General features: G+C 43.7%; 1 protein-coding gene across 5 annotated transcripts; it reads right to left on the bottom strand.

Moving 5' to 3' along the window:
* Positions 1-3,619: 3,619 nt before the first annotated feature.
* Positions 3,620-24,012, bottom strand: LOC133379250 (serine proteinase stubble-like). 5 transcript variants are annotated; one of them, XM_061614147.1, is made up of 13 exons: positions 21,995-24,012; positions 20,506-20,683; positions 20,068-20,312; positions 19,503-19,639; positions 13,648-15,148; positions 13,174-13,342; positions 9,899-10,155; positions 8,046-8,176; positions 7,340-7,577; positions 6,980-7,115; positions 5,879-6,120; positions 4,638-4,774; positions 3,620-4,534 (listed from the first exon to the last, which is right to left on the bottom strand). In XM_061614147.1, the coding sequence occupies exons 1-13, from the start codon at positions 22,002-22,004 to the stop codon at positions 4,268-4,270; spliced, it is 3,648 nt and encodes a 1,215-aa protein (XP_061470131.1). In that variant the 5' UTR covers positions 22,005-24,012; the 3' UTR covers positions 3,620-4,267. The 5 variants fall into 5 exon arrangements, 4 of the variants coding, with proteins under 4 accessions (XP_061470131.1, XP_061470130.1, XP_061470132.1 ...); XM_061614146.1 differs by having other exon boundaries at positions 23,873-24,012; XR_009761141.1 differs by lacking the exon at positions 3,620-4,534 and having other exon boundaries at positions 4,697-4,774; positions 5,156-6,120; positions 23,873-24,012.
* Between the last annotated feature and the right edge of the window lie 139 nt (positions 24,013-24,151).

The following is a 24,151-nucleotide window of genomic DNA, read 5'->3' as shown; positions in this document are numbered from 1 at the left end:
ATATATTCACACAGTGTGTGTGATCATAAAGCTTGACCCACGAAGACTCAAACATCTTGCCCATTTCATAAGTAAACCTGTTTAAGAGTATGCATATTCAGACACCACATATCACATTGTCATGTAATAATACTTTATTGAGTTAATACGAGAAGAGTGTTGACTTCCTGGTTACCTGATAGTGCCCATGAACAGAAGCTTTCTAGACTAAACTGACGGACCAATATGAAGCATGTTGTTCTTTAGTCTGGGTGCAGCCTTCATGGAGTCAATGAGAGTGAAAGGCTTTCCTTTACAAATTGAGCAGGACGGAGGAGGCATGGTTGTTCAGCTAACAGAATACTGTTGCAGTGCCCAGCTAGGGTCAGAAATCATTGGTCAACATGTTAAGCGAGTCTCCCATGGTCAAATCCAAAAGGCTGCACAGGGAAGAGCCATAACTCAGTGGTACAGCATATGCTTTGAATGCCGATAGTCCCAACTTCAGTCTCCACCAGTTAAAATTATTCAGGTAGTACTAGTAGGTGGACAGCCAGTGTGGTGTAGTGGTTAAAGTGTTGGACTACAACCTGGCAGACCAGGGTTTGAATCCCCACACAGCCATGAAGATCACTGGGTGACCTTGGGCCAGTCACTGCCTCTCAGCCTCAGAGGAAGGCAATGGTAAAACCACCTCTGAATTCCGCTTACCATTAAAACCCTATTCATAGGGTCGCCATAAGTCGGGATCGACTTGAAGGCATTTCCATTTCATTTTTCATTTCACTACTAGGTGATGGGAAAGACCTCTGCCTGAGATCTGGACAGCTGCTGCAAGTCAGAGTACACAATCCTGGGCTAGGTGGATCCCTAGTATATGTGGCAGATTCAGTTTTGGAGAGACTCTGCAGCTCACTGGTGGTAAAACATGAACAGAACGTTCCAGTTTCAATTCCTGGCATCTCCAGGCAGGTCTGGGAAAGACCCATCGGAAGTCCTGGAAACCTGCTGCCAGTCAGCACAAAGCAATACTGAGCTAGATGGACCGAAGGTCTGACTCAGAAGTATAAAGCAGCTTCCGATGTTCTTCATATCATCTTCTCTGCAGGAAGGCTCAGTACAAACTGCCCTTGAGAAAAGCTCCATTCAAAGGCACAGGAAACCAACACCCTTTTTATATTAGCTTAAGAAAATGTCACGCAAGAAGATATTGTTTGCTACTGATTATGATTGTACACTGTACAGTTGGAGTGATCTCTTGTCGTGTGTATATTGGGTTTCTGAATGACTGTTCTTACGACCTCCCGGGGGGGGGGCGTTCTGCTTAACCAAGCTTGTATTACTAACTTTCCCACCACACATGCAGAATCCCCCCCCCCAAAAAAGAGAATCAGATCAGGTGGGGAAAGTGCAAAATGACTGGGACATGTTTACTTGTAATGCTTCCCTTCAAAAATAATCATGTAAAAACCATAAAGCACAGTCGGGGAAACTCTATTTTCCCTTCACATGCTAAAGGGTTCCCCGCCCCCACTTCATGCCCAAATTTCCCAGACTAGTGCGAATGCCTCTTTTCATGCGACAGTCTTATTGTTAGGCATTGCTGCCCAGGCATGAGCTATTCCTGCCTCCCTCCCATCCTGTGTGCCTGCCACACACAGCAGGAATGGTTCCCACGCCTCCAGGTCCCCCTCCCACTCATGGAAGGGGATTGGAGGGGGCATTACTAAGGAGGTGGGGAAGAGGATGTGTTGATAGAGATGAGAGAAATGAGATTAGGGGAGGAGAGTTTGATTATTCCCATTGCCAGCAGGTGCCAGTGGAAGGAGTTCCATGGGGACAGGGATGCCTAGCAACACTCTCTGGAGCGCAAACAGGGTGGAGGCAGATGGGACTTGAAAAACCAGCCAAGGAATGGGGGGAACCTACACACCCCTAGAGGAGTCTACGTCCCAGGTCACATTCCTTGGGCCAGGAAATCTCTCCCAATCCACAGCAGTCAAATCCCAGGAAGGAAAACTGTTGGGGAGGGGGGTGACCCAGTCCCTGCCTCCAAAGATATGCAAGGCATTCTCCAACCTTTGCTTGGAACCCTTGCAGGTAGCTTTGCAGGATAGTTAGCCCGGTGTTATTGGAAAAAACAGAAGGAGACTTCCAGAACTCAATTGCATCCAGGCTAACCATTATGTGGGCCCAATGCATATCTGCCTGGGCTCTTGCTGGGAGGAAGGGTGGGATATAAATAAATAAATAAATAAAAAAGACTTCTCAATATCCCAGGACAGGTGGGGGGTTGGGGGTGAGTATGAAAATCTGAAAATGTGGAAGGTCCCTAATAAGATTTTCTAGATTCTCTATTTGTCTCTCCCTGCCTTTTGGTTGCATCCATAACATACATTTAAATCACATTTCAAGCATAATTTCCTCTGTCAAAGCTACAATTCCCAGCCCCCTTAACAAACTACAGTTTCCAGCATTCTTTGTGGAAGCCGTGTGCTTTAAATATATGGTGTGGATGTCTGTAATGTCTGGCTGAATCACCTAAATAATTATGCTGTGGAGGCATCATTTGACACAGGGCATCTTGTGGAGTTAGGGCAGAGGCCAAGTTTGGGAATCAGAACTCCTGGTTCTATTGCTGCACACTCTAAATGTGATAGCTAAGCCTAATGTGTGCAGACACCATTTCCCATCTCTCACTAGAAGAACTCGGTTTGTGTTTTGGACTTCTGCGAAAAATGGAGAGTAGGAGATGAGGGTGTCTGTGGGACTAAGGGCACTTCCAGACTGTTGCTATTTTGCAGGTAGGAATCAGTCGCACACTGGGAAATTCATGTTGTGCAGTTAAGGTGGATTTGGTGCTCTTGCACAACAAACCCACTTACAAAAAAGGTTAAGGAGAGTGACAGCTGGAACGTGTGGGATAACAATTGCTTGATGCAACATTGTATAGCATCTCCATAAACTTTGTGCAAACAAAGTATTAATTTGCTCAAGGATTAATACTCAATAACAGCTTGCAGCACAGGACAAAAAACTGAAAGTAGGCAAGGTGTGGAGGGAGGGAGGGAATTTAAAAGTATATGGCGGTTTAGAAGGGAGAGAAGATAAATCACAGATTCCAGCCCTAGGGGCCCTGGCTCTGGAATGCCAGGTATTCCTTCCCCTTCCCCTCCATGACTGCAGGAATTGTCTGCTTCTGTGTCTCCCTTGCTCTAAACTTACATGGAGCAGGATGGACAATTTCCCCTTCTGTGACCCTTAAAGCCAGTGATCCCGCCACATTTTCCATGGTGTCCTGAAGTGTGTGTGTCCCCCCCCAGCTGTATGGTGATAGTCAGCAACTGACAGCCTTCAGGTCATTTCTGACCCACAACAGGCTGCCAGCTGATTGACAGACCATTGACGCAACCCATGTCCCATATATATTGGTCCCATCCCAGCCCATATGCAGAGCAACTACCTGCTCTACTCATAGGTGGTTCCATGCCTCTGTGAGACTTCTTCTAGGAAGGAACAGAGACTGAGAAATGGTTTGGGGGACAAATCCTTTGTGCAAGGAAAAGGAGGGCCTGAAGTCCCAGTACTATGACCTACACTGGCATTGTACAGGCTTGAATACAATGTTTTTGAGAGCATTTTTTATTTATTCACAATTTTAATTGTAAGATTATAGTCCATGTGCTTAGATCAGACATACTTCCCAATTGCAGACACATACTCTATGCACATCCCATGCTTGGGAGATGTAATGGGAGAGGCCCACACCACTGAATAAGTCACTAGTTTGCAAAGTCTTCAGTGTATTAAACAGAAATTCTCCAGAACCTCTGCCATGGTTTTCCTATATTTTCCCTTAAAAGTCCTCAGGATGATACCTTACATACTCTGAAATATCTCTGTCCCATTTGGCATAATTGTCATTTGCTCATTTATTGAAGCCGCAGGTGACACAAAAGCCCACAGTAGCCTCAAGACTTGGTGACAGATACCCACTCCCAGGGCAGGTCTCTGGTTGGTGGAAATGTCCATAAAGGCGCTCATCCAGCGCCATCCAGGCTGAAGCCCTGACTGACCAGTGCTGGAGGCAGCAGTGACCACCCTTCATCTGGCAGCTGGATGTGGAGCCCCATGGTGCCTGCAGAGATGAGGAGAATGGGGCCACTTGCAACATGGACATTCAGGCACCCAGTCAACTGCTGAAGCTGAACCCTTCAACTCAGGGTGCAGAGTAGCACTGTATGGAGAGGGTTCCAGCATGGAGTTGTTGTCTTATTCCCTCCTTCATTCAGCCCAACTCTACCTCCCCGAACAATGACAGAATCAGGAGGAGCACCCAACTCATTGGTCCACAGGCTGCAGCTCTTCCACGGGGCAGGGATAATAGGTGCTTGGCTTGTTTTGATGTTTCTTCCATCCAGTCCACATAGGAGGTGATGCTGGAGGACAGAACAACCATCTGGGATCCCGGAAAGGGCTCACTCATCAAGCCAACCTGGCTCCAGGTTATGCTTTTGGCCTCCAAGTGGCACAGGAGGGCTGCACCCTCACCTACCTGGGGAAAGAAGAAAAAAATGAAGCAAGAATGCTCCTGCTTGGGCCTACCCTAAATTGTGTAGATGGGTGGTTCATTGGAGGCTGTTTGGAGAGGTACTCACAGCAGCTCCAGGCAGGTAGGTAGAGCTATTCCTTACAACACAATACATGGCTGGATTGACCCCAGGATGTTCCTTGGCGCAGTCTGAGGGCATCAGCACCTTGACTTGGTATGCACTGGGGTCGGCCCCAACCTCACCTGTCAAAAGATGGGTGATTAACCAGCAAACTGGCCTTGTTCACACTCACACTGGTAGGTCCCACTCACTTCCCACTTCTGGGAAAGAAAACTTCCAGAATCCTTCCTCCACTCTACAGCATACTGCCCCAAGCTTTACCCTGTCAGAATCCCACCTCTCATCCCCAAATGCCTTCACCACGTTTGTATATTGATTAACACCATTTTACGCTGAACTAATTTGACTCAGGAATTGTGCCTCCAACACTGCTTCCATCACCACAATAATAATCAAGTTTAGCATAATTGAAAAAGCTACCCTTTTCCTATTCTTTCATCATTTCTACACACCATAGATGTAAGGCCTAATTTACATGTTATGAGGGACATGTTGCCACTGACCTATGGTCTCCTCCTGCAATTCCCAAGAAAAGTTTCATTACAGAAGATGTGAGATGCGCCTTCATTGCTTTCATTGTTTTCTCACTCTACTTCATTGGATGTTTGCAAGGAGGGATGTGCATGATGATAGCATGTTGATTTCATTTAACTCAATGTTACCAGGGAGAAACAAAAGGAGACATGGGTCAGCAACAGCCATGATCACCTAACATCTACTGGCATCCTTACACTGGTCCTCAGAGAACCTTGGGAAATTTAGCTCTGTGAGGAATCTCTAACTGAGATTTGTCAAATCTCTTGCCAAACTACAATGCCCAGAAATCCTTGCAGGAAGCTATGGCAATTGTATAAAACTGTTGGAAGGTGTGTCTTCAGGGATTGGCCACTTCTATTCAGCACAGCTGACCTCTGCAGTTCATGCATCAGCTGGTCTTCAGCTTGGGTTGTTCATGTGTATGTACACACACAAACACACGTGTGCCCCTATTTGCATAGTAGTTGGGGACAAAAGCCAGGTCAAGCTCCATTGGCTGCCAGCAAAAATCATGCTGCAACTTGCTGCAGGATTACAGGGCCCCCAAATGAGTGTACAAATTAAATTTGAAGTATGGTAAGGCATAACAACTCTGTTTGAAGTGGTCTTGAAGCATGCAACACATTTCAGTAGCAAGGTTCCTCATTTCTCTCCCGCCAACACTACTCCCAGTCAGTCTCCTGGCATACCGGATTGCATCATTTGCAGCCCCATCACTTTGCAGCTATCCCAGGATTCCTTTGGGGAAAAGGTAATAGGAGCTACATGTTGGTCGAAGGTGATGGGTTCCTGGAGTAGCAGCAGAGCCACACTGTAGCCACCTCTGTATTGCGCAATGTCCTCATAAGGGTAAATCCCAGCAATGCGGATCCCCTTGGCATGGCCCTTAGGATGTGTCAGCCTCACAAAGATAGCTGTGCTTCCTGGGTCCCTGCAAACATTAAAGAGGGGGCTGGAATAACTCTGTTCCAGGTCAGATGAAAAGCAGTAAGGCACAGGGAAGAGTGTAGGCTAGGTTGTTAGGGCAAAACAATAACTTCCTTGCTCTAGATAGGGCCCATAATGGTGGGCCAGGGGTGGACAGTAGGCTCACATATGTTTACATAGTTTATCTGAAGAAACAATTCCTTCATTCTCTTTAATTGTGTGTTTGTTCATTCAGTAATGAACTAACAATATAAACCTGACATTGACATATGTTAAAATTAATTTGAGTCTTGTGAATCTCATGGTATCTGAGCTCATCACCACTACTCCTGTGAGTAGTTATCTCCCTTTCCTGCCTGTCTGCTGGACAATTGTCCCTTGCAGCCTAGATGGGCAAAATAGATGTGCCTCTTTCACATTCATCCTGTAATGAAATGACTCCCACCCTCCCAAGCAGAAGGGAATGGGTGTATATTGATCAATGGAGACCCATAAAACAGCTCTGATCTTCTAGCACAGGAGTGGGGAACCTCTGGCCTGTGGGCCTAATTATGCCCACCATGTGGCCTGTGAGGCCATTTCAGCCAAGCTATGCCCACCTGACCACTTGTCAAACTTGGCCCTTGGTGGTGTGTGGAGATAAAGACCTGGCTCGTTGGCCAGATCCAGTTCCTCACCCCTGCTAGCAGGACAAAAGGCATTACTCAAAAGGGATTTGGTTAAGAAAATGCAAACTCTACAATTTCTGTGCTGGGCCAAACCATCTAACTCAGTAGTAACAGTGGCCAAGTAGATACTGAGCCTTTTGCCCTCTAAATGGCACTGACTGTAGAGGAGGCCAGAACAGCAGGTACATCACTTACGCCTGTCGAATGCACTGTGCTGTAGTCAACACCCAGTAGTGGTTCAGGATTGAACCCCCGCAGCTCTGATTCTCACATGTGGCAATGAGCACTTGCCAGGGCAAGGACAACTGTGCCGAGATCCATGCAACCAGGGCTGAGGAAGGTAAAGAGGCTGGTCAGTGTGTGATGAAGGAAGGGGCAGAACCAAGAGTGAGGTCTGCACACTCTACACTGTAGAAAAATTATATGGAATGCCACTCCTGTCAGGGGTGCTCTGGAAGGCATTGCACCATCATATTTTCAGACCACAGTGACCCTGTAAGAAAAGGATCATGGTTCTGAACCAGACCACGTGAGAAATTCCAAGCTATCACTCACTCTCTGGTTTCTGTAGCAGTCGAAGGTGCTTTCTAGGCCCCAGATGTTCCCAAGGGGCTGTGAGATTGTAATGATGCCCTGCAGCCTTTGTGGTCCTCTCCAACCAGGGTAAGTAGTAGGGAAGACGACTGAAGATATAAGGGCGGGAACAGGCTTCATCAAAACTGCTCAACACCCCCAGCTGTAGCCAAGCCCCACCCTGGGGGTCAGGGCAAATCAGTGGAGAGCCCATATTACCCTGGATAGGAAGGAGGGAGAGAGAGAGAGAGAGAATGAGAACAGAATGAGACAAAGAAGTAGGTATTTATTTATTTTATTTATATCCCACCCTTCCTCCCAGTAGGAGTCCAGGGCAGCAAGTAGGAGATATGGAAGAAGTGTCTTAATCATCATACTGTTTCAAGCAGCAGCCTTCTGACCTGCTTTCTATGGGACACTTTATGCAAACCATGTCACAAGTTCATTTGTAAATGCCCATCTATTGGGTCCATCAAGGCAGAATTAAAGAGCATGTGTGCACATCTAGATGCTGTTGTATAAATGACTGTGTTATGTGTGGAAGATAGGAATTATGTCTTTTAACCCCTCTAGTTTAACAAAATTGGTGAGGGGACTGATTTTTGAAATCTACAACCAGCTCATATGAGCACTGAAAAAGAGGTAGAGGTGGGTCACAGTGATGATCCATTCCCAATCTCTCTCTCACCTTGCAGACTCCTTCCTGGCCCATCTGGGCCTTGATACAGAAGATGGCATTAGAGAGCTGTTCTCCAGGCTGGTTGCAGCTACTGATGCTCAGGATGTCTAAGGGATGTCTCAGTAGTACAGTAGAGCCTCCTAGAGTAGGGAGAGAACATATATGGTAGCACCACCTGTCCTCAAATTAGGCAGCATAAATCTACCCCTAGACCCTCACTGCTGACCATCGGTGGAATCCACAAGAGGAAAGGCCTGACAAGGCAGGAGGTTTGGGGAGCCTGTGGCCCTCCAGATGTTGTTGCAATTATTTATTTATTTATTTTATTATACTTGCCCCATAGCCGAAGCTCTCTGGGCGGTTTACAGTAACTAAAAACATTAAAACAAATACAATTTAAAACAGATCTTATAAAAACAATTTAAAATACAATTTAAAAATTTAAACAGTATAAAACACATGCTAAAATGCCTGGGAGAAGAGGAAAGTCTTGACCTGGCGCCGAAAAGATAACAGTGTTGGCGCCAGGCGCACCTTGTCACAGAGATCATTCCATAATTTGGGGGCCACCACTGAGAAGGCCCTCTCCCTTGTTGCCATCCTCCGAGCTTCCCTTGGAGTAGGCACCCGGAGGAGGGCCTTTGATCTTGAACATAGTGTATGGGTGGGTTTGTATCGGGAGAGGCGTTCCATCAGGTATTGTGGTCCCAAGCTGTGTAACGCTTTATAGGTCAAAACCAGCACCTTGAATTGAGCTCGGAAACATACAGGCAGCCAGTGCAAGCGGGCCAGAATTGGTTTTATATGTTCAGACCGTCTGGTCCCTGTTACCAATCTGGCCGCTGCATTTTGCACAAGCTGCAGTTTCCGAACCGTCTTCAAAGGCAGCCCCACATAGAGTGCATTGCAGTAATCTAATTTGCAATACAGCTCCCATCATCCCTAGCCATTGGCATTGCTTGCTGCAGCTGATGGGAGTTGGAGTCCAACAGCATCTGGAGGTCCACAAGCTCCCCACCCTTATAGCAGGACAAGAAAAGCAGGCAGGCTGGGACAGGAGGGCTGAAAGGTGAAGTGGGCAAGACAAATAAGGAGAAGAGTGCAGGGCAAAAGAGAAGAAACCCTGGGATAGAGAATGGACAATGAAGAGAGGTGTCCATGAAGATGAGCCGTAGAGCTGAGGAAGGCTGACATTCACAGACTTATCTGAAGCAACAAGCCAGACCTTTGGCTGCCTGCAGGTGTGATGTGACATGGCGTTATGCATAAAGAAAGAAGGGATAATTTATCCTCCATGGGTTTATACGGAGAGGTTATGTACATGTACTACAGTGAAAATGTAGATGTCAGTAAGATATTCTCAACTCTAACATTCTAATGAATCTACTTTGTAACTTTATACATTCAATGAACCACACTACATGAGCTTGTATTTTCTGTTTGGTTGTTTATTTGGAAAATGCATGTACTGGATAGCATACTTTGCTGTATGTTTTTTTTGGAAATTAATAAAAATACTTTGGGGAAAAATACATCATTTCATGACAGGGCATTGCAGAGAAACAAAGAGAGTTATCTCAGTTGAGCAAAGGACAGAAGGATAACTAGAGGCCCCACCAGAGGTTGGATGGGATTAAAATATATCTCCTCCAATTTCCAGCCCAGAGATTCTAACCACTGTCCCATACACTATCTTGCTCACAGAATCACAGAGACTGAAAGAACCAACAAGGCATTAAAGCCCAAAGAGCCCCTCCCTCAATTTAACCTTTGCAATCCAGATCACAGTGTGCAACAGAAAGCAAGTATTGTACTCATCCTAACCAAAGCATGAGACCAAATAGATATCTGGTATGACTTACCCTCCAGCACAGTCCAGACTGGTAGCCAGCATTTTCTGAAGTCATCTATCATATCTGTTTTGTCTGACAGACACACAGGGGCAACAAGAGGCCCAAATTCCAGTGGCTCCTCCAATAGCAAAAGGCCCAGGTTGTGAAGATCCTTCTGCTCCAACCAATCTGGGTGTATCAGAGCCTGGTGGATCTGCACTGAGTACATTGCCTTGGGGACATCAACCAGACCAGCCTGCACCAGTGCCAAAGCTTCTGAATTCTTTCTGAAACAGAGATACAACAACACAAAATGGGCAAGCAGGATGCTATAGTAGCCTATTATATAGATGCAGCAACCACACACTACAAGTTGAAGAAACTGGTCTTGAGACCTGTTGTAGATACTGTTATATGACTTTTTGTTGTTTGAACTTTTCTTATCTGAACTTTTTAACTTTACATAAAGTGCAATCAAATAACATCTACTTTTGCACCCCATGATACCTGCACAGTCTGTAACAGAAGCAGATTGTTACACAGACACCCTCATTGTTCAGTGTTCTCTCTTCCTATAAGTGCTACCTTGACATTCCCACCACTTTAAATACAATTTGTATAGTGTTTTTAAAGTAACAACAGTGCTGAAAACAAAAACAAAGGATCTATGGGGGTATTTCCCAAATTCTTGTTACATGGGACACACTTTTTTTCTGGATTACAACTGGAAGTGCACTTCACTCTATGCCAGCCTTCCCCAACCTGGTGCCCTCCAGGTGTTTTGAACTATAACTCCCATCATTCCTGACAATTGGCCATCCTACTAGAGGTGATGGGAGTTGTAGTTCAAAGCATCTGGATGAGGAAGGATACTTTACATTCAAAAAGAGATTGATATGTGCTTTTTCTCTCATCTCCTGGAACATCAAGATGGGGGGGGGCAACCTCCCTGCCACTGCAGGATAGATAACTTAATATTGCTTGTCAGTGCCTCAACCTCCCTTTCCTCAGTCAAGATCAAACTAGATATGACACTAAAATACTACTGGCAGCTCCATTACTTTTTCTTCTTCCTCATTTTTAACTTAACTTAAATGTGAAATTGCTGATCTTCTAACAAAAATGTGTAACTTTTCCCTAAGATCAGCCTCCATACCGGAGACCTAGAAATAAGCCAATGTAACATCATTGTTTAAAAAGGGAACCAGAGGAATCCTGGAAATAACAGACTTGTTAGTTTAGTATCTGTTCTGAGAAAACTGGTGGAAAGTATTGTTAAGATAAAATAATGAAACATATGGAAGAACAAGCTTTGCTGAAGCATAACCAGCATGGCTTCTGTAAGGGTAGGTCAAGTGTCACTAACCTATCAGAGTTTTTTTTAAGAGTGTCAACAAGCCAATAGATAGAGATGATCCAGTTGACATAGTGTACTTGGACTTTCAAAAAGCTTTTGGCAAAGTACCTGAGCAAAGGCTCCTGAGCAAGCTTAAGAGTCACAGACTAAAAGAAGAGGTCCTTTTATGGATCAGGAACTGGTTAAGTAACAAAAAGCAAAGAGTAGGAATAAACTGACAGTTCTCCCAGTGGAGGGATGTAAAAAGTGGAGTCCCCCAATGATTGGAATTGGGACATGTGCTTTTAAACTTGTTCATAAATGATCTAGAGTTAGGGTCAGGCTTGAGCAGTGATGTAGCCAAGTCTGCTGATGATACTAAATTGTTCAGGGTAAAACAAAAAGCGATTGTGAAGAGCTCCAAAACGATTTCTCCAAACTGAGTGAAGGGGCAGTAAAATGGCAAATGCAATTCAATATGAACAAGGGTAAAGTGATGCATGCTGGGGCAAAAAATCTTAGGGTAGAGACACACTTGCAGTTGTGCTTGCTTCAATGCACCTTCATCTCCATTTTCTGAATGTGGGAACACACACACTAGTAAAACTCCACTCTCTTTTACTCCAAAACCTCAGAAGTTGCAGCTTCATACAGAATTCAAAACTGATTTGCCATCAATCCCATTGCCACTCCAGGTGGGTCCAATGAAAATGTTTTGCTGTAGGCTCAGGCAGACAGTGATTAGCCCAAAGCTTTGCTGTGGGTGGTCCTAATCAGTAGTGGGGAATGGAAATGTGCCCAGCCATCAGCAGAGTCATTTCAAAACGCAGCCCAATAAAATAGTCTGGTAGCTTTTGAAGCAACTAGGGTGTCTGCAGCTTTAATTTCACATATAAGGTTATGGGTTCTGAACTGGCGGTGACTGACCAGGAGGAACAAGACCTTGGCGGCGTAGTGGATAGTTCAATGAAAATGTTGACCCAGTGTCCAGCAGCTGTGAAAAAGGTGAATTCCATGTATGGATCATTAAGAACGGAACTGAAATTAAAGCTTCTAATGTAATAATGACATTATACAAATCTATGGTGTGACTGCACTTGGAATATTCTGTACAGTTCTGGTTGCCACACTTCAAAAAGGATATTTATGAGGAAAGTTTACAACATTTGGAGTTTTTTAGTTTACAAAAAAAAGCAAGTAAGAGGTGACATGATAGAAGTGTATAAAATTACTCATGGTATGGAAAGAGTGGATACAGAAAATTTTTTCTCCCTCTCTCATAACACTAGAACTCATGGACATCCAGTGAAGCTGAATAACTGAAGATTCAGGATAGACAAAAGAAAGTACTTCTTTATACAACACATAGTTAACCTATGGAATTCGCTCCCACAAGAGGCAGTGATGGGCACCAACTCAGATGGCTTTAAAAGAGGATTAGACAAATTCATGAAGTACAAAGCTATCAAGGCCTATGATATTATGTTCACTCCTATCATGTTTAAAAGTTTTGCCCCACAATCATGATCAAAATAATTTGCAACCCAAACTGTCCAACTGCTTCTGAACATGGGCATATCTAGCTTCTTTTGCATAGCAACTGGAGCATCAGTAATTTTCCTCTTCCAATTTCAGTTCCTAATTTTTCATTTGATGTCGCTCTGAAAAGTTCCCTGACTTTTGAAAGCAGTTTTTCAGTTACTGGAAGTCAGGGGCTGCAACAGGAAGGCTGGCCTCAGAAGTCCCAATATACCTTCAGAAAACTCTCAGACAAACTGCTGAATTACACTAATTTTTAAAAGGCAAGCTAAAGTACTCTGTAATTCTAAAACCACATCATTTGAAGCAAGAAAAGAGATTCCAATAAAATTCCAGACATCATCCTGTCTTCAGTGGATCAAGTGCTATGCAAGGCAGAGACAATGCACCCATCCCGATCTGAAGACAACCTGAAGAATAGGGTACTCACATAAGGTTGGCACAGTTGGCTGAGGTTAAAATCCACCAGGGGTTGAGAATGGAGCCAGCACACAAGTGTTGGATGGGCATCTTGAGAGAGACAACCCATGGAAATTCACCCATCTCGGCCTCGGAACAGCCCGGGCATTTGGGCACAAAATCAGGCCGCAGCCCACATCCTGAAGGGACAAACCAACACATTAGAAATGCATTTGCCTGTCTTTAGACCCCAGATTCTTTTTTGCTTAACATTTCTTTTGATTTTCTCGTGATAGTTTATTTTTTTACATAGGTATTCAATCAATACAACAGACTATAGATCTCAGATTCTCTGTCAGACGTCTGAGGTTAAGACTGTCCAGTAGAGTCTATTCTGTCCAGTAGAGTCTATGGAGAGCAAGCAATGACATGAACATACCCAATTTCTCAGTTCTCCAGAGGAGAATGTTGAAGTCATCAGCTACATCACCACCTTTATACTCACCAACTTTGTGATCCATCAGAATTGCCATCTTGTTCAATTGGTAGGTATGGGAATTGGTATTCCATGCCAGTCCCATCTCACACTGTTTCACTGTCACCCGCACAGGGAATTGCAAGCTCGGAATTATGGGGATGGCTGCAGTAGATGGGACAAGTAATGGTAGGGAAGGGCTAGGAGGTGGGTTTGCCTCACGCTTACTCTTGGGGAACTGTGGCCCAGCTACAATGAAATGAACAGGAGCACCTTGATTGACATCATGTGCAGGTGTGGGTGATGGGGCTGCTGTAGGAGGTGATGTTAAGGTCTCTGGAGATGGCAAAGGGTTTGATTGCCTTGGAGTGGCAGCAGCTATTATTACTACATGTGGTTGTCCGACAGTTGTTGAAGCTTCAGGTGAGTGTCTTGTTGTGGGTATTACAGATGTTTGTTTGGTTGTAGAAGAGACTACAGATGACAACTGCAGTGTTGTAGACAACTGTTGTGGTGTTGTGGATGACTGTTGTGGCATTGTGGACTGTTGTGGTGTGGATGACAGTTGTGGTGCTGCAAATGACTGCCATGGTGCTGCGGATAACTGCCATGGTGTTGCGGATGACTGTTGTGCTGTTGTGGATTTTACAAGTGTTGTGGGTGATGCAGATGATTGCTGTTCAGGTGTGGAAGATACTAAAGAAGATGCTTCTCTGGCTGTTTTAGTTGATTGCCTAGTTGTAGATGATGCAAGTGATAAGTGTATGGTAGTTGAATGTGCTACATGCGGTGGTGTTGTGGTTTGGGGGAGAGACTGTCTTGTGGTGGGTGTTACACGTGATGATGTCTGGATTGTTGGGGGTGGTATAAGAATTACATGATTGGCTGCTGGGGAAGGTGTTGAGGAAGAGGCAAGTGTAGAGTGCTCTGAAGTTTTAGGTATTATATTCAATGGTTTTGTAGCTTTTGGTGATGAGGGTTCAGTAGTCATCGTTTCCAGTGCTGATGGTTTAGTTGTCAAGGTTGTTTCTAAGAGTGGTGGCTTGGTAGTAAATGTTTCCAATGTTGAAACTGGTCCAATGGTTTGAGATACTCCAGATGCTTGTTCTGCAACTGGTAGCATTACAGGTACTTGAAGAGCTTTTGTGGGTGTATGAACAGCTGTTGTGGGTGTACTTAATGGGGTTTGTGTTGGTGGTTTGAATACCATTCCTGTTGGGAACGTGACGGGTTGTCCGGCTGTTGAAGATAATTCTCCTTCTGTTTTAGACATAGCATTTGATGGTGCAGTTGAAGACAAGAGTTTTGCTGCTGAGGAAGACAGTTCACCAGGAGTGGTTTTGTTATCTTCCAGGTTTGGATGGAGATGATTTTTTACTGCTCCTTCTTGCTGCAGCCACTTCAGATGGGGTAAAATCTGGGAAGCCAGGATAGGAGCTGTGCAATTATGTAAGCTCTTGCTCACAATGGCCATCACCTCCCAGTGCCCGCTGACAGGGTCATGGCAGATCACAGGACTGCCTACAGGCATCTGGAGCAGAAAAGAGGGCATGATAATTAGGTATGGAATGAGACAGAAGCAGATTATAAAGTTTTGTTGATGCCACTAAAAGCAGTAAGGAATGCTGTTGCTTGGGAAGTATACAAGGAGCTCAATTGCTTTTTGAGTTCCTCAGTTATGCTATAGTTGGCATGAAGAGACTCAGCAGTAGGTCCTGTACTACAGAAAAGCCTTTCAGTCACCTACATTTCTGCAGTACAGGACCTATTGCTGAGCCTCTTCATGCCAACTATAGCATAACTGAGGAACTCAAAAAAAGCAGTGGGAAACATGCCTCAAATGTGTTAAAAGAAAAATCTCATTGTAATGTATTTTAGACTTTGACATTCTGATTGGCCATGGCCAATCTTCCCTTCCTCTCTTTTGACTGTAGTTCCTTTCTAATCACATTGGTCCTAATAAACTGTGTAAGTAACACTTCATCTAACTTCTCACTTGTACAAAATGGTTACTGGAACAGGAAGGTATAGAAGGACATCTATTGGAAAACTGAAGAGGTAGAGAGGGTTTGTAATACAGAATTACTATTTGGTAAAATTTGCTGAAGTATGAAGGAAAGTGCTACCCTTTCCATATGGAAATGCCTTTTTAAATTTTGAATTACAAAAGCCCTTCCTTAAAAAAAAAGATCTGAAGTGCTACAATATATAGGGTTATATCCAATGTTAGTCATACTCAGAGTAAATCAATTTAAATTAATTAACAAGGCTGAATTAGGTCCATTCATTTCAATGAATCTACTCTGAATAGAACTTAGTTGGAGACAACCCATATAGTGGTTTGTTATAAAGAGATACCAGAATTCTGGAAAACTTTCAGTTAAAAAAATAAAAATAACAAAGCTGTGGAAAAGTTGTCCATGTACACTCTTTGTAGTTCCTTCAGAACCATTATTTGTACAAATAAAGTATGCTTGGCAGTAATTGTGGACAGAAACAAAATGCCTCTGATGAGAGCAGTGGAAGATCAACCACAAGAGAAGAGGTGTGGTTAGAGCTGCCTTTCTCAACTTGCTGCCCTCCAGATGTTGTTGGACTACAACTCCCATCAGCCCCAGCCAACATGGCCACTGATCAGGAATGATGGGAGTTGGAGTCCAAAAACATCTGGAGGGCACCAGGTTGAGGAAGGCTGGTTTAGAGGATAGCCTCCAAGAATGACCCTCATGAAAACTACACCCACCCAAATGTGAGCGAGAAACGTAGAAAGAAATATTCACACCTAAATATTTTTCACTGCTATTCCAGATCTTTTATAAATGTCAGATTTTCCATGTTAGCAGAAAAAATGAGCACAAGGAAGAAAAGGCATGGGATGATTGCAAAAGAATTATCAGGTGGATGCCTCATAAATATCCATAAGATACCACAGGGAAAACACTATAAAAAGGTGTTTCTGGAAAAACCTACTATTTTCCCACCTTTTATAAACAAAAGAATTAAAAGGGAACCCCTCAGTAGAGAAGCTGCTGATAAACTATAGAGTCACATTAATATACTGAACTTTGAAAAATGAAGCCATCATGTTGGATGCATTTGTTACTCTGTGCCAAGTGGTGTGGGAAATGTGACTCTTCACTTTGGTAGCAGATTCTTTGCTTGGTCATACATCATACATTTAAAGCACATTACTTTCCCCAAAGGATTGTGGGAAATGTAGTTTGTTAAGGGTGCTGGGAATTAGCAGATCTGTGAAGGGAAAACTACACGATTCTTTGGGGAAGTCATGTGCTTGAAATGTGTGTTGGGTGTCCTTTGAATGTATAGTGTGGGCTTTGGAAAAGCATCCTCCATTTTCACCTTGGTTGTTATGACTTACTGTCAAGAACCAAATTATAAGTCCAGATCAAGGGTCCCCAACCTTTTTGGGCTCCGGAGCACATCTCAAAATCTAACTAATTTCACAGAAGAAAAATCACAGAAGAAAAAACAGTGATGCTTAGAATCGCCACCCCCCAAACAACAGACAAAACACCTAACCCCACTCCCAACAATTAATATACAGAGGAAAAAAAAGTGCACAGGAAGATTTCCCAACCAAACAGCCTCCCCAAGTCCTTAATTAGAAAAAAATGGGGAGGCCTTGGCAGACATCAAGCAAGTGTCTAAGGACGCCATAGCGTGCACAGGTGCCATGTTGGGGACTCCAGGACTAGATAAATGTAACTTCATATCTATATCTACTGAAATGCTTAATGTTAAAATTTAAAAATTTCATCTTCTCTACCAAGAAAATAATAGCCCTCCTGGATCAGGCTGGTGGCCCATCTTATCCAGCCTCCTGTTCTCACAGTGGCCAACCAGATGCCTATGCGAAGCCCACAAGCAGGACCTGAGCACAACAGCACTGCCCTCTCCTGTGGCTCCCAGCAACTGGTATATTTAATACAAACCAAGAATATCCCACTCCATTTTTGTCATAATTTTTTATACTTTCTCCTCATATATATTGGTCAAAGTGTTATTTTATACTAAGCTAATTAATTTTGGTGAGCAAGCTGATTTGGGTGCTGTCTCTCTTTCAGAGCAACCCTATTGCTCCTGTTATGTGAGGTGGTGTGTGGGGATGGGATATGTTGCAGCTATGCCAATGAAACGGCTGCTGTATCCTATACTTCCTCAGCATGGTAGGGAAGACATACTGCTCAGAAATTCCCAAAACAGCACAGGAATGGCATACACACTTCCAAGATCCCATAGAAACATGACCAAAGCTCATCAATCAAGGACTATGCCTCTGCTGATACCTATATGCCACCCACGCATGGGGGGGGGGAAGATAATGACCTTAGGTCAACAGGGATGCACCACAACACACCTCCCTGAAACACAACATGCGTAGAGATACCACCACAACTCCACTGTGGGAGGTCCTATGTCCTGGCTCACCAGTTGTTGGAACAGAACAGAGGATGCTGTTGGCCGATTATATCTGGAGTACCAAGGCAAGCAAAGGTTCTAGGAAGAGAAGTGTTAGCAATTTGCTCAAGTTCCTATGTTGTTTTGATGACAGGTTATTTTGTGCAAAATACTTCCTCTATGTGCAAAATGCCCTTTCTTTTTCTTTCCCATAACCAAGGTTCGCTCTTGTAAGCTCTATGTGCACAGCATGAGGCCAGAGAGTAGGGATGGGCAGAAGTTTGATTCAGTACGCATTTCAAGGTGAATCTATCAAATTCACACTTTCTGAAACAACGTGAGAACCAAAACACAGCCATCCTTTGAAATTTGCACTTTCTGAATTTTGTGATGCAGTTTTCCAAACAATATTTACAAAAATGCAAATATTAGAGGAAAGTGTATATAAAAAAGTGAAAATAGCATTTAAAAATTGTATTATATTAGGGGAAAATGCTTGCAGAAATGTGTACATTAGTTAAAACTGCATACAAAAATGTGTTTATTGGAAAAATTTGCACTAAAATGTAGATGAATTTTCATGAGGAGTAAAAGATAGTTGCAGAAATGTGGAGAACTGCATTTAAGATTGGATAAATGAGAAAATGAAAGAACCAAAACTGACAGATGCATCCATCCCTACCAGGGAGATACAGCCACATGCTGTGTACCCAATCATCTCATTTATGTTACCTCGGGTGGGCTTCATATACAGGTAGTGATGTGGTGTAATGGGTGATAATGGGTTACACCATATTTTATTTTCTGTTGTGGAGATGTGGGCAGGACAATTGTTGATTGTGGAAGCAGCTATTTTTAAATCCCCCCTCCACATGGAAGTCAATGGGGAGGAATTTTTTGTGGCGCCCCTAGGTCTAGGGCTGGTGTAAAGGCAAGCTATTAAGTGGGGTGGCATGGTCTGAAGGAGTGTAGGAGATGGCTTAAGTGTGCTCTTCCCCTGAGTTGCTCTCCTCTTGCCTACACTCCACCCTTTTAGCTTTTCCACCAGTGTGTATCTTGATATATCTTCTGTTTTGCCAGTGTAGCAGGGTTTCCTATGGCCCCTTAGACAGCAGATCTTGAGTACAGGATTACTCTGAGAAGGAGTCAGTAAATCCAAGCTATTTCTGCAGTGGTTTTCAAAGAGAAAAGATCCAGATAATTCAAGAGTATCCCAATGACTGAGAAAACTGAAGCAGTGCTGGAAACAGATCAAGAGGACACAACTTGCTGTTGCAAAAAGTAGTGGTTGGGGTCCTAATGCCATAGCAAGCATAAGCAGGGCTCTCTTGTTTTGGGATTTTCATGGTCCTGAGTGACAGAGGAAATAGAACAGTGGTGAATCTGTAAGGTACTGTCTTTGAAAGCAGAGAGGGAGCATTTCTCCATTTATAGTCCCGACCCTGAATTCATTCATATGGGATTACCATGCAGTCTGTGATGTTAGACACCTCTCTTGAAACACACAAGTTCCATGATTTGCTTATGTCAGGCCAATGTGTGGCACATTCTGATGTCACCAAACTATGCACGGCCATCTCCTTTAGCAACCACCTGATGGACCCTGTGGAGAAGGAAAAAGGTCCAGTCTCAGCAATGTATGTATATTGCGTGTATGTATATATAAAGCAGCATTCAGAGGTGGTTTATCATTGCCTTCCTCTGAGGCAGAGAGGCAGTGACTGGCTGAAGGTCACCCAGTGAGCTTCATGGCTGGGTGGGGATATTTCTATAGCCATAAGGGCTATAAATAATTAACAAGTAATAATAATCCTGACACTCTCAAGATATTAAACTGTATGCTAATACAAGTTTGCTATGAGTATAGCAGTTCTAACAGATGCAACAGACACACAAAGTCCTGCCTACAATTGGCCATTTTGTAAAATAATTTGCAGACTTATCAGTATAAATATCTTTGACCTTGGCCTGTAGTCACTTTCCCCAATAGCACAATCCCCACAAATCCTGATGGAGTACCTCCAAACTCACCATGTTGTCCTCGTTCCAAAATTCTGCATTCTTCCTGTGTGTCATAAGGTTGTTGTTTCTGAATGAGACAAGCTGGCCACATGTCTTGCTTCCTTAAGTCAATTGGCTGGCCAAGCAGAATGAGTCCCAGGTCATTACTGGGTGCTGTATCCCAAGGGCTGAAGCCCCGGTGTGACACAAACTGGCTCACTGTCTTGGTGGCGAAACGCCCATGAGACCCGGTCAATTCTACATGGCTTGGCTGCCTGCAAGACAAACATACCAGCTCATTTGTTAAAACTCAATCTAGATAATAAGGTCTCTTATCCTGAACTCCAAAGCCTTACCCACAGCAACCTGTAAATTGTTCAGACACTAGATTCCATATCAGAACCATCTCAGCATCAGAGCTAGCACTCCATCAGGAGAAAAACAGTTCCAATATATCTCATTACTCACATCAGCAGGAAACAGTTGGCTGCTGTCAGGATCCACCAGCTGCTCAGGACAACTCCTTGGCACCTTTTGCCATTGCCATATATGTTTACTAACCATGGTGCTTCCAGGGCTCCACTCTCTTCTGGGGGTGCAGGGTGGGCTTTGTCCCAATTGGTCTGGGGGTGCTGAATGCCACAGACTGCAGGGAAAAATAGAATGTTGTAGAATCTGCCATCCCCAGCATCCTACCTGTGGCACAACATGCAATATACATGCCTCAGTTTGAGCTTTGGATGCTGAGCTGACAGGAATCCACAACTGGTGAAGGGTTATTTGATAGCTCACCAATACTCCAGGGTTAGTTCTTGAGTACAGCAGTACTGCATACCCTCCTTCTACCCTATTGAAGGTATGGAGTACTGCTTTACATACCCTTCTTCAATAATGTATGGGTTAGTCAAAGAAATATGGCTGCTGTTTTTTAAAATGGAACGTTGACATCTAAATAGTTAATTGTTAGGGACTAATCTTCTATACTCCCATTCAGTTATACTGTTTAATCCCAAAGAACACTGAGTTTCTGGGTTGCACAGGCCTTTTCCCCATCCTTTCCTTCCTCCCAGAATTTGGGGAGCAGAACTCAAGTGTCCTGGGTCTGGCTGGTGTCACTTACAGGTGGCAGAAGTGGACAAAAGCAACTGGAAGAGGGCACAGAGCCCCAAACGAAGCTCCATCCTTCCTCTCTGTGGCAGAGGGAGGACTGGAAATCATAAAGGTGCATCATAGGGAAGGTGAGATGAGACAGGGTAATCCACAGGCCTCACTGGGGAGTCAAGTCAGCACGAGACATCTGGGATGGAACCTTTAAGCTCACAAAAGACTTGTCTGTGACCTCAGCTTCACAGAACTCTGAGAATTGCCTTGAATCTTGACATGCAGTTCCACTGTGACTCTAGTTTTGTTCTCCTGTCACTTCTTCTGGTCCTTGAATGCAATTCTGTTTCAAAGATGCTGTTGTTCCCGGCACTCACTGGAGCTGATGGGAGCTGGAGTCCAAGAAACATCTGGAGGGCCACAGGTTTCCCATCTCTGATGTACATGTTAAAGCAGAACTGTTGTGCAATGATGGTCGTTGCAGTATTCTAAAATTAGGGATACTAATTATGTTTTATGGGACTATGCTGTGGAATAAGGGGGAAAAATAATGGAAAATTTAAAATAAGGATTCACTGAGCCCACAAGTGTTACTAGCCACCTGCAATGTTTATTAGCCTGTTAGGGGGGCAGCAAAGGAGGCATGAAGAGCTCTGTTCCTCTTGCAGTAGCCTGATGAATGTTCATGTTGGGTGTGGAAAGGTACTGAGTGCTCCATCTGCTCCTCCACCAGCTTGCTCTCTCACTTGCATGGAATTCCTGGCTGCTAATGCTTAAATACAAGGCTGAGTTATCTGACAACCTACTGCTGTGTAAATACAGTAATATCATATTAGCATGCTTTAGCAGTACTTGCCTATGTTCATTGCTGGAATTCTCCAACTTCCCACATCAATGTTAGCTGTGAAGGGGCACTTCCAGATGAGATTTTATTGTGGAATCAGTGCTACTTATGCATGAAAGTTTTTCGTGCATCCAGACAAAGTTGTTGTCATAAAAATGGCAGCCTGTACTTTCCCATTTAATCTGGATTTCTTTACCACAGAAAATCCAGCAAGTAAAAATAATCTGTTATATGTCTGCAGTCACTGCTGCTGTTGAAGCTCCTTAGATTTTTTTTTATTAGAAGTTTGCCACTTGTGTGATGATGTTTCAGTGGGTGGCTTCTATCACCACAATTCTACTTCCTTTTGCTCCTCAGATGAATGTAACCTAGCCATTTTGTTTCTGGTGGCCCATGTAGGCTGTCCCCCCAGTTAGTATAAGCAATTCAGTTTGCCACACTCAGGTTGCTCTTGAGGCTGACTGGTGGGGTCTCTGTGGGAGCCACAGACCCTGATAATGGCTGCATGGCTCCAGCTCCTTCCTTGTGTGGCAAACAGCTGGCAAAGGGATCTCCTCAATGTGACAGGGGCTAATATACATATATATAAAAGGTTTGCATATGTACTATGACTTTCTTTCAGCAACAGGATTAAATGTAGCTGCTGTGCTGTCTGGTTCTTTATTCTATATGGAACCCATGAAGGTGGAATTTGAGGTGTCCTTTCCACCCAAAAAAGCACAATGTTCCTTTTCCCCCATTGTGAAAATACTTGTAACATTTGCTCTTGCACATTTTATGTTTTTGTTGTATTGCTCTTACATGCACGTACAGAACTAGTTGCATGCAGGCCTAGAATGGAAAAAGGCAGTGGTGGGTGAGAAAGGAGCGACTGAGGGGAGGGGCAGAAAAACACATCCTAAATAAATTCCAACAAGCTCTGCCCATTGGTGCAGATGGCATGCAGTGGAATAGCAGTGAATATAATGACAGAAAAACTGGGACCTTGTGGACACTTATGCTAATCAAGTTACAGAGAAATTGGCTCTGAATAACCGTTTGCGAGAAAACACTTCCATGGATATAGCCTAGGACTATTCACAGAAGAGTGTGTGTGCGTTCTCTTTTGTGGTGCCACAATTGTGACATATTCTATGTTCCTCAGCCAGGTCAAACAGGTTACAACTCTACTGATTTGCTAAATTCTCCAAGAAAGATTGTACTCTTGCACCGAGTTTTGAGACTTCTATGAATTCAATGTTTTAAAAGTTACAAAAATAAAATTATTGGAATTCAGACAGCAGCTGAAACTCTATATTGTAGCAAACTTTTAATACCACTTTTTAAAATGAACATATGTAGTGATGGCTGATTATGTTGTTTATTATTGTTCAGGGCTGCCACAGTTTCAAACTGACTATTATAGCACTGCTTTTAGCATCAGCAGTCCACAGCTTACAGAATATTACTGGCATGTGAAAACCAAATTATCTTAGAGAAAACATCATTTTTAAAGTTTTCTCTGACATAGTAACAGTTTGAATTTTCAACATGAATCTCTCACATAAATTTTCACAACAGAAAAATGAAGTGATACAGTCATTGCACTGAGGACTTTTATCACGTCAAAATTCCAAGTCAAGTCACAACTGTCAGATATTATACATGTGAAGGTCGCCTTATTTTACAATTGCCTCAGTGCTGGTATTATCATACTTATTTCAGTTGCTCAATTCAACACATCTTAAGGGCTTGGGGAGTGTTAAAAATTCTTTAAAATAACAGCAGGGTGGAGACACCACCTAGTCGCCCACTAAAAAAGGAATATACATTGCATTTAAGCTTGTTCTAAAAAAGTACGGTCTACCCAAAGCTGCACATTTTTGCTTTCAATAATTGGGATTTAAATACTTTGAGGTGGAGATGCATCGAGATGCATCCAAGCAGCATTAGGAGAGCTTGTTTCCCACTCTTGTTTTCCCAGGGAAGCGGTTTCGTACTACAAGTTGTGGCACGTGCATGTGTGAGTAAAGTGAGAAAAGCCAGCTTTCCCCTTACGCTAGCGTGCTTGTGACGTCACCCACTCAAAATGGCGCCGACGTGGTCAGTGCTCCGCGTCCTTCTTAACATGGAGTCAACGCTCCAGGGGATGCTTCCCTATGAACCATCCCAAATCTGCCATTCCCAATA

Source organism: Rhineura floridana, chromosome 3 (assembly GCF_030035675.1).
Source record: "Rhineura floridana isolate rRhiFlo1 chromosome 3, rRhiFlo1.hap2, whole genome shotgun sequence".
Taxonomy (NCBI): Eukaryota; Metazoa; Chordata; class Lepidosauria; order Squamata; family Rhineuridae; genus Rhineura; species Rhineura floridana.
Note: the sequence above shows the minus strand (reverse complement) of the source record. Positions and strands in the feature narration are given on the sequence as shown.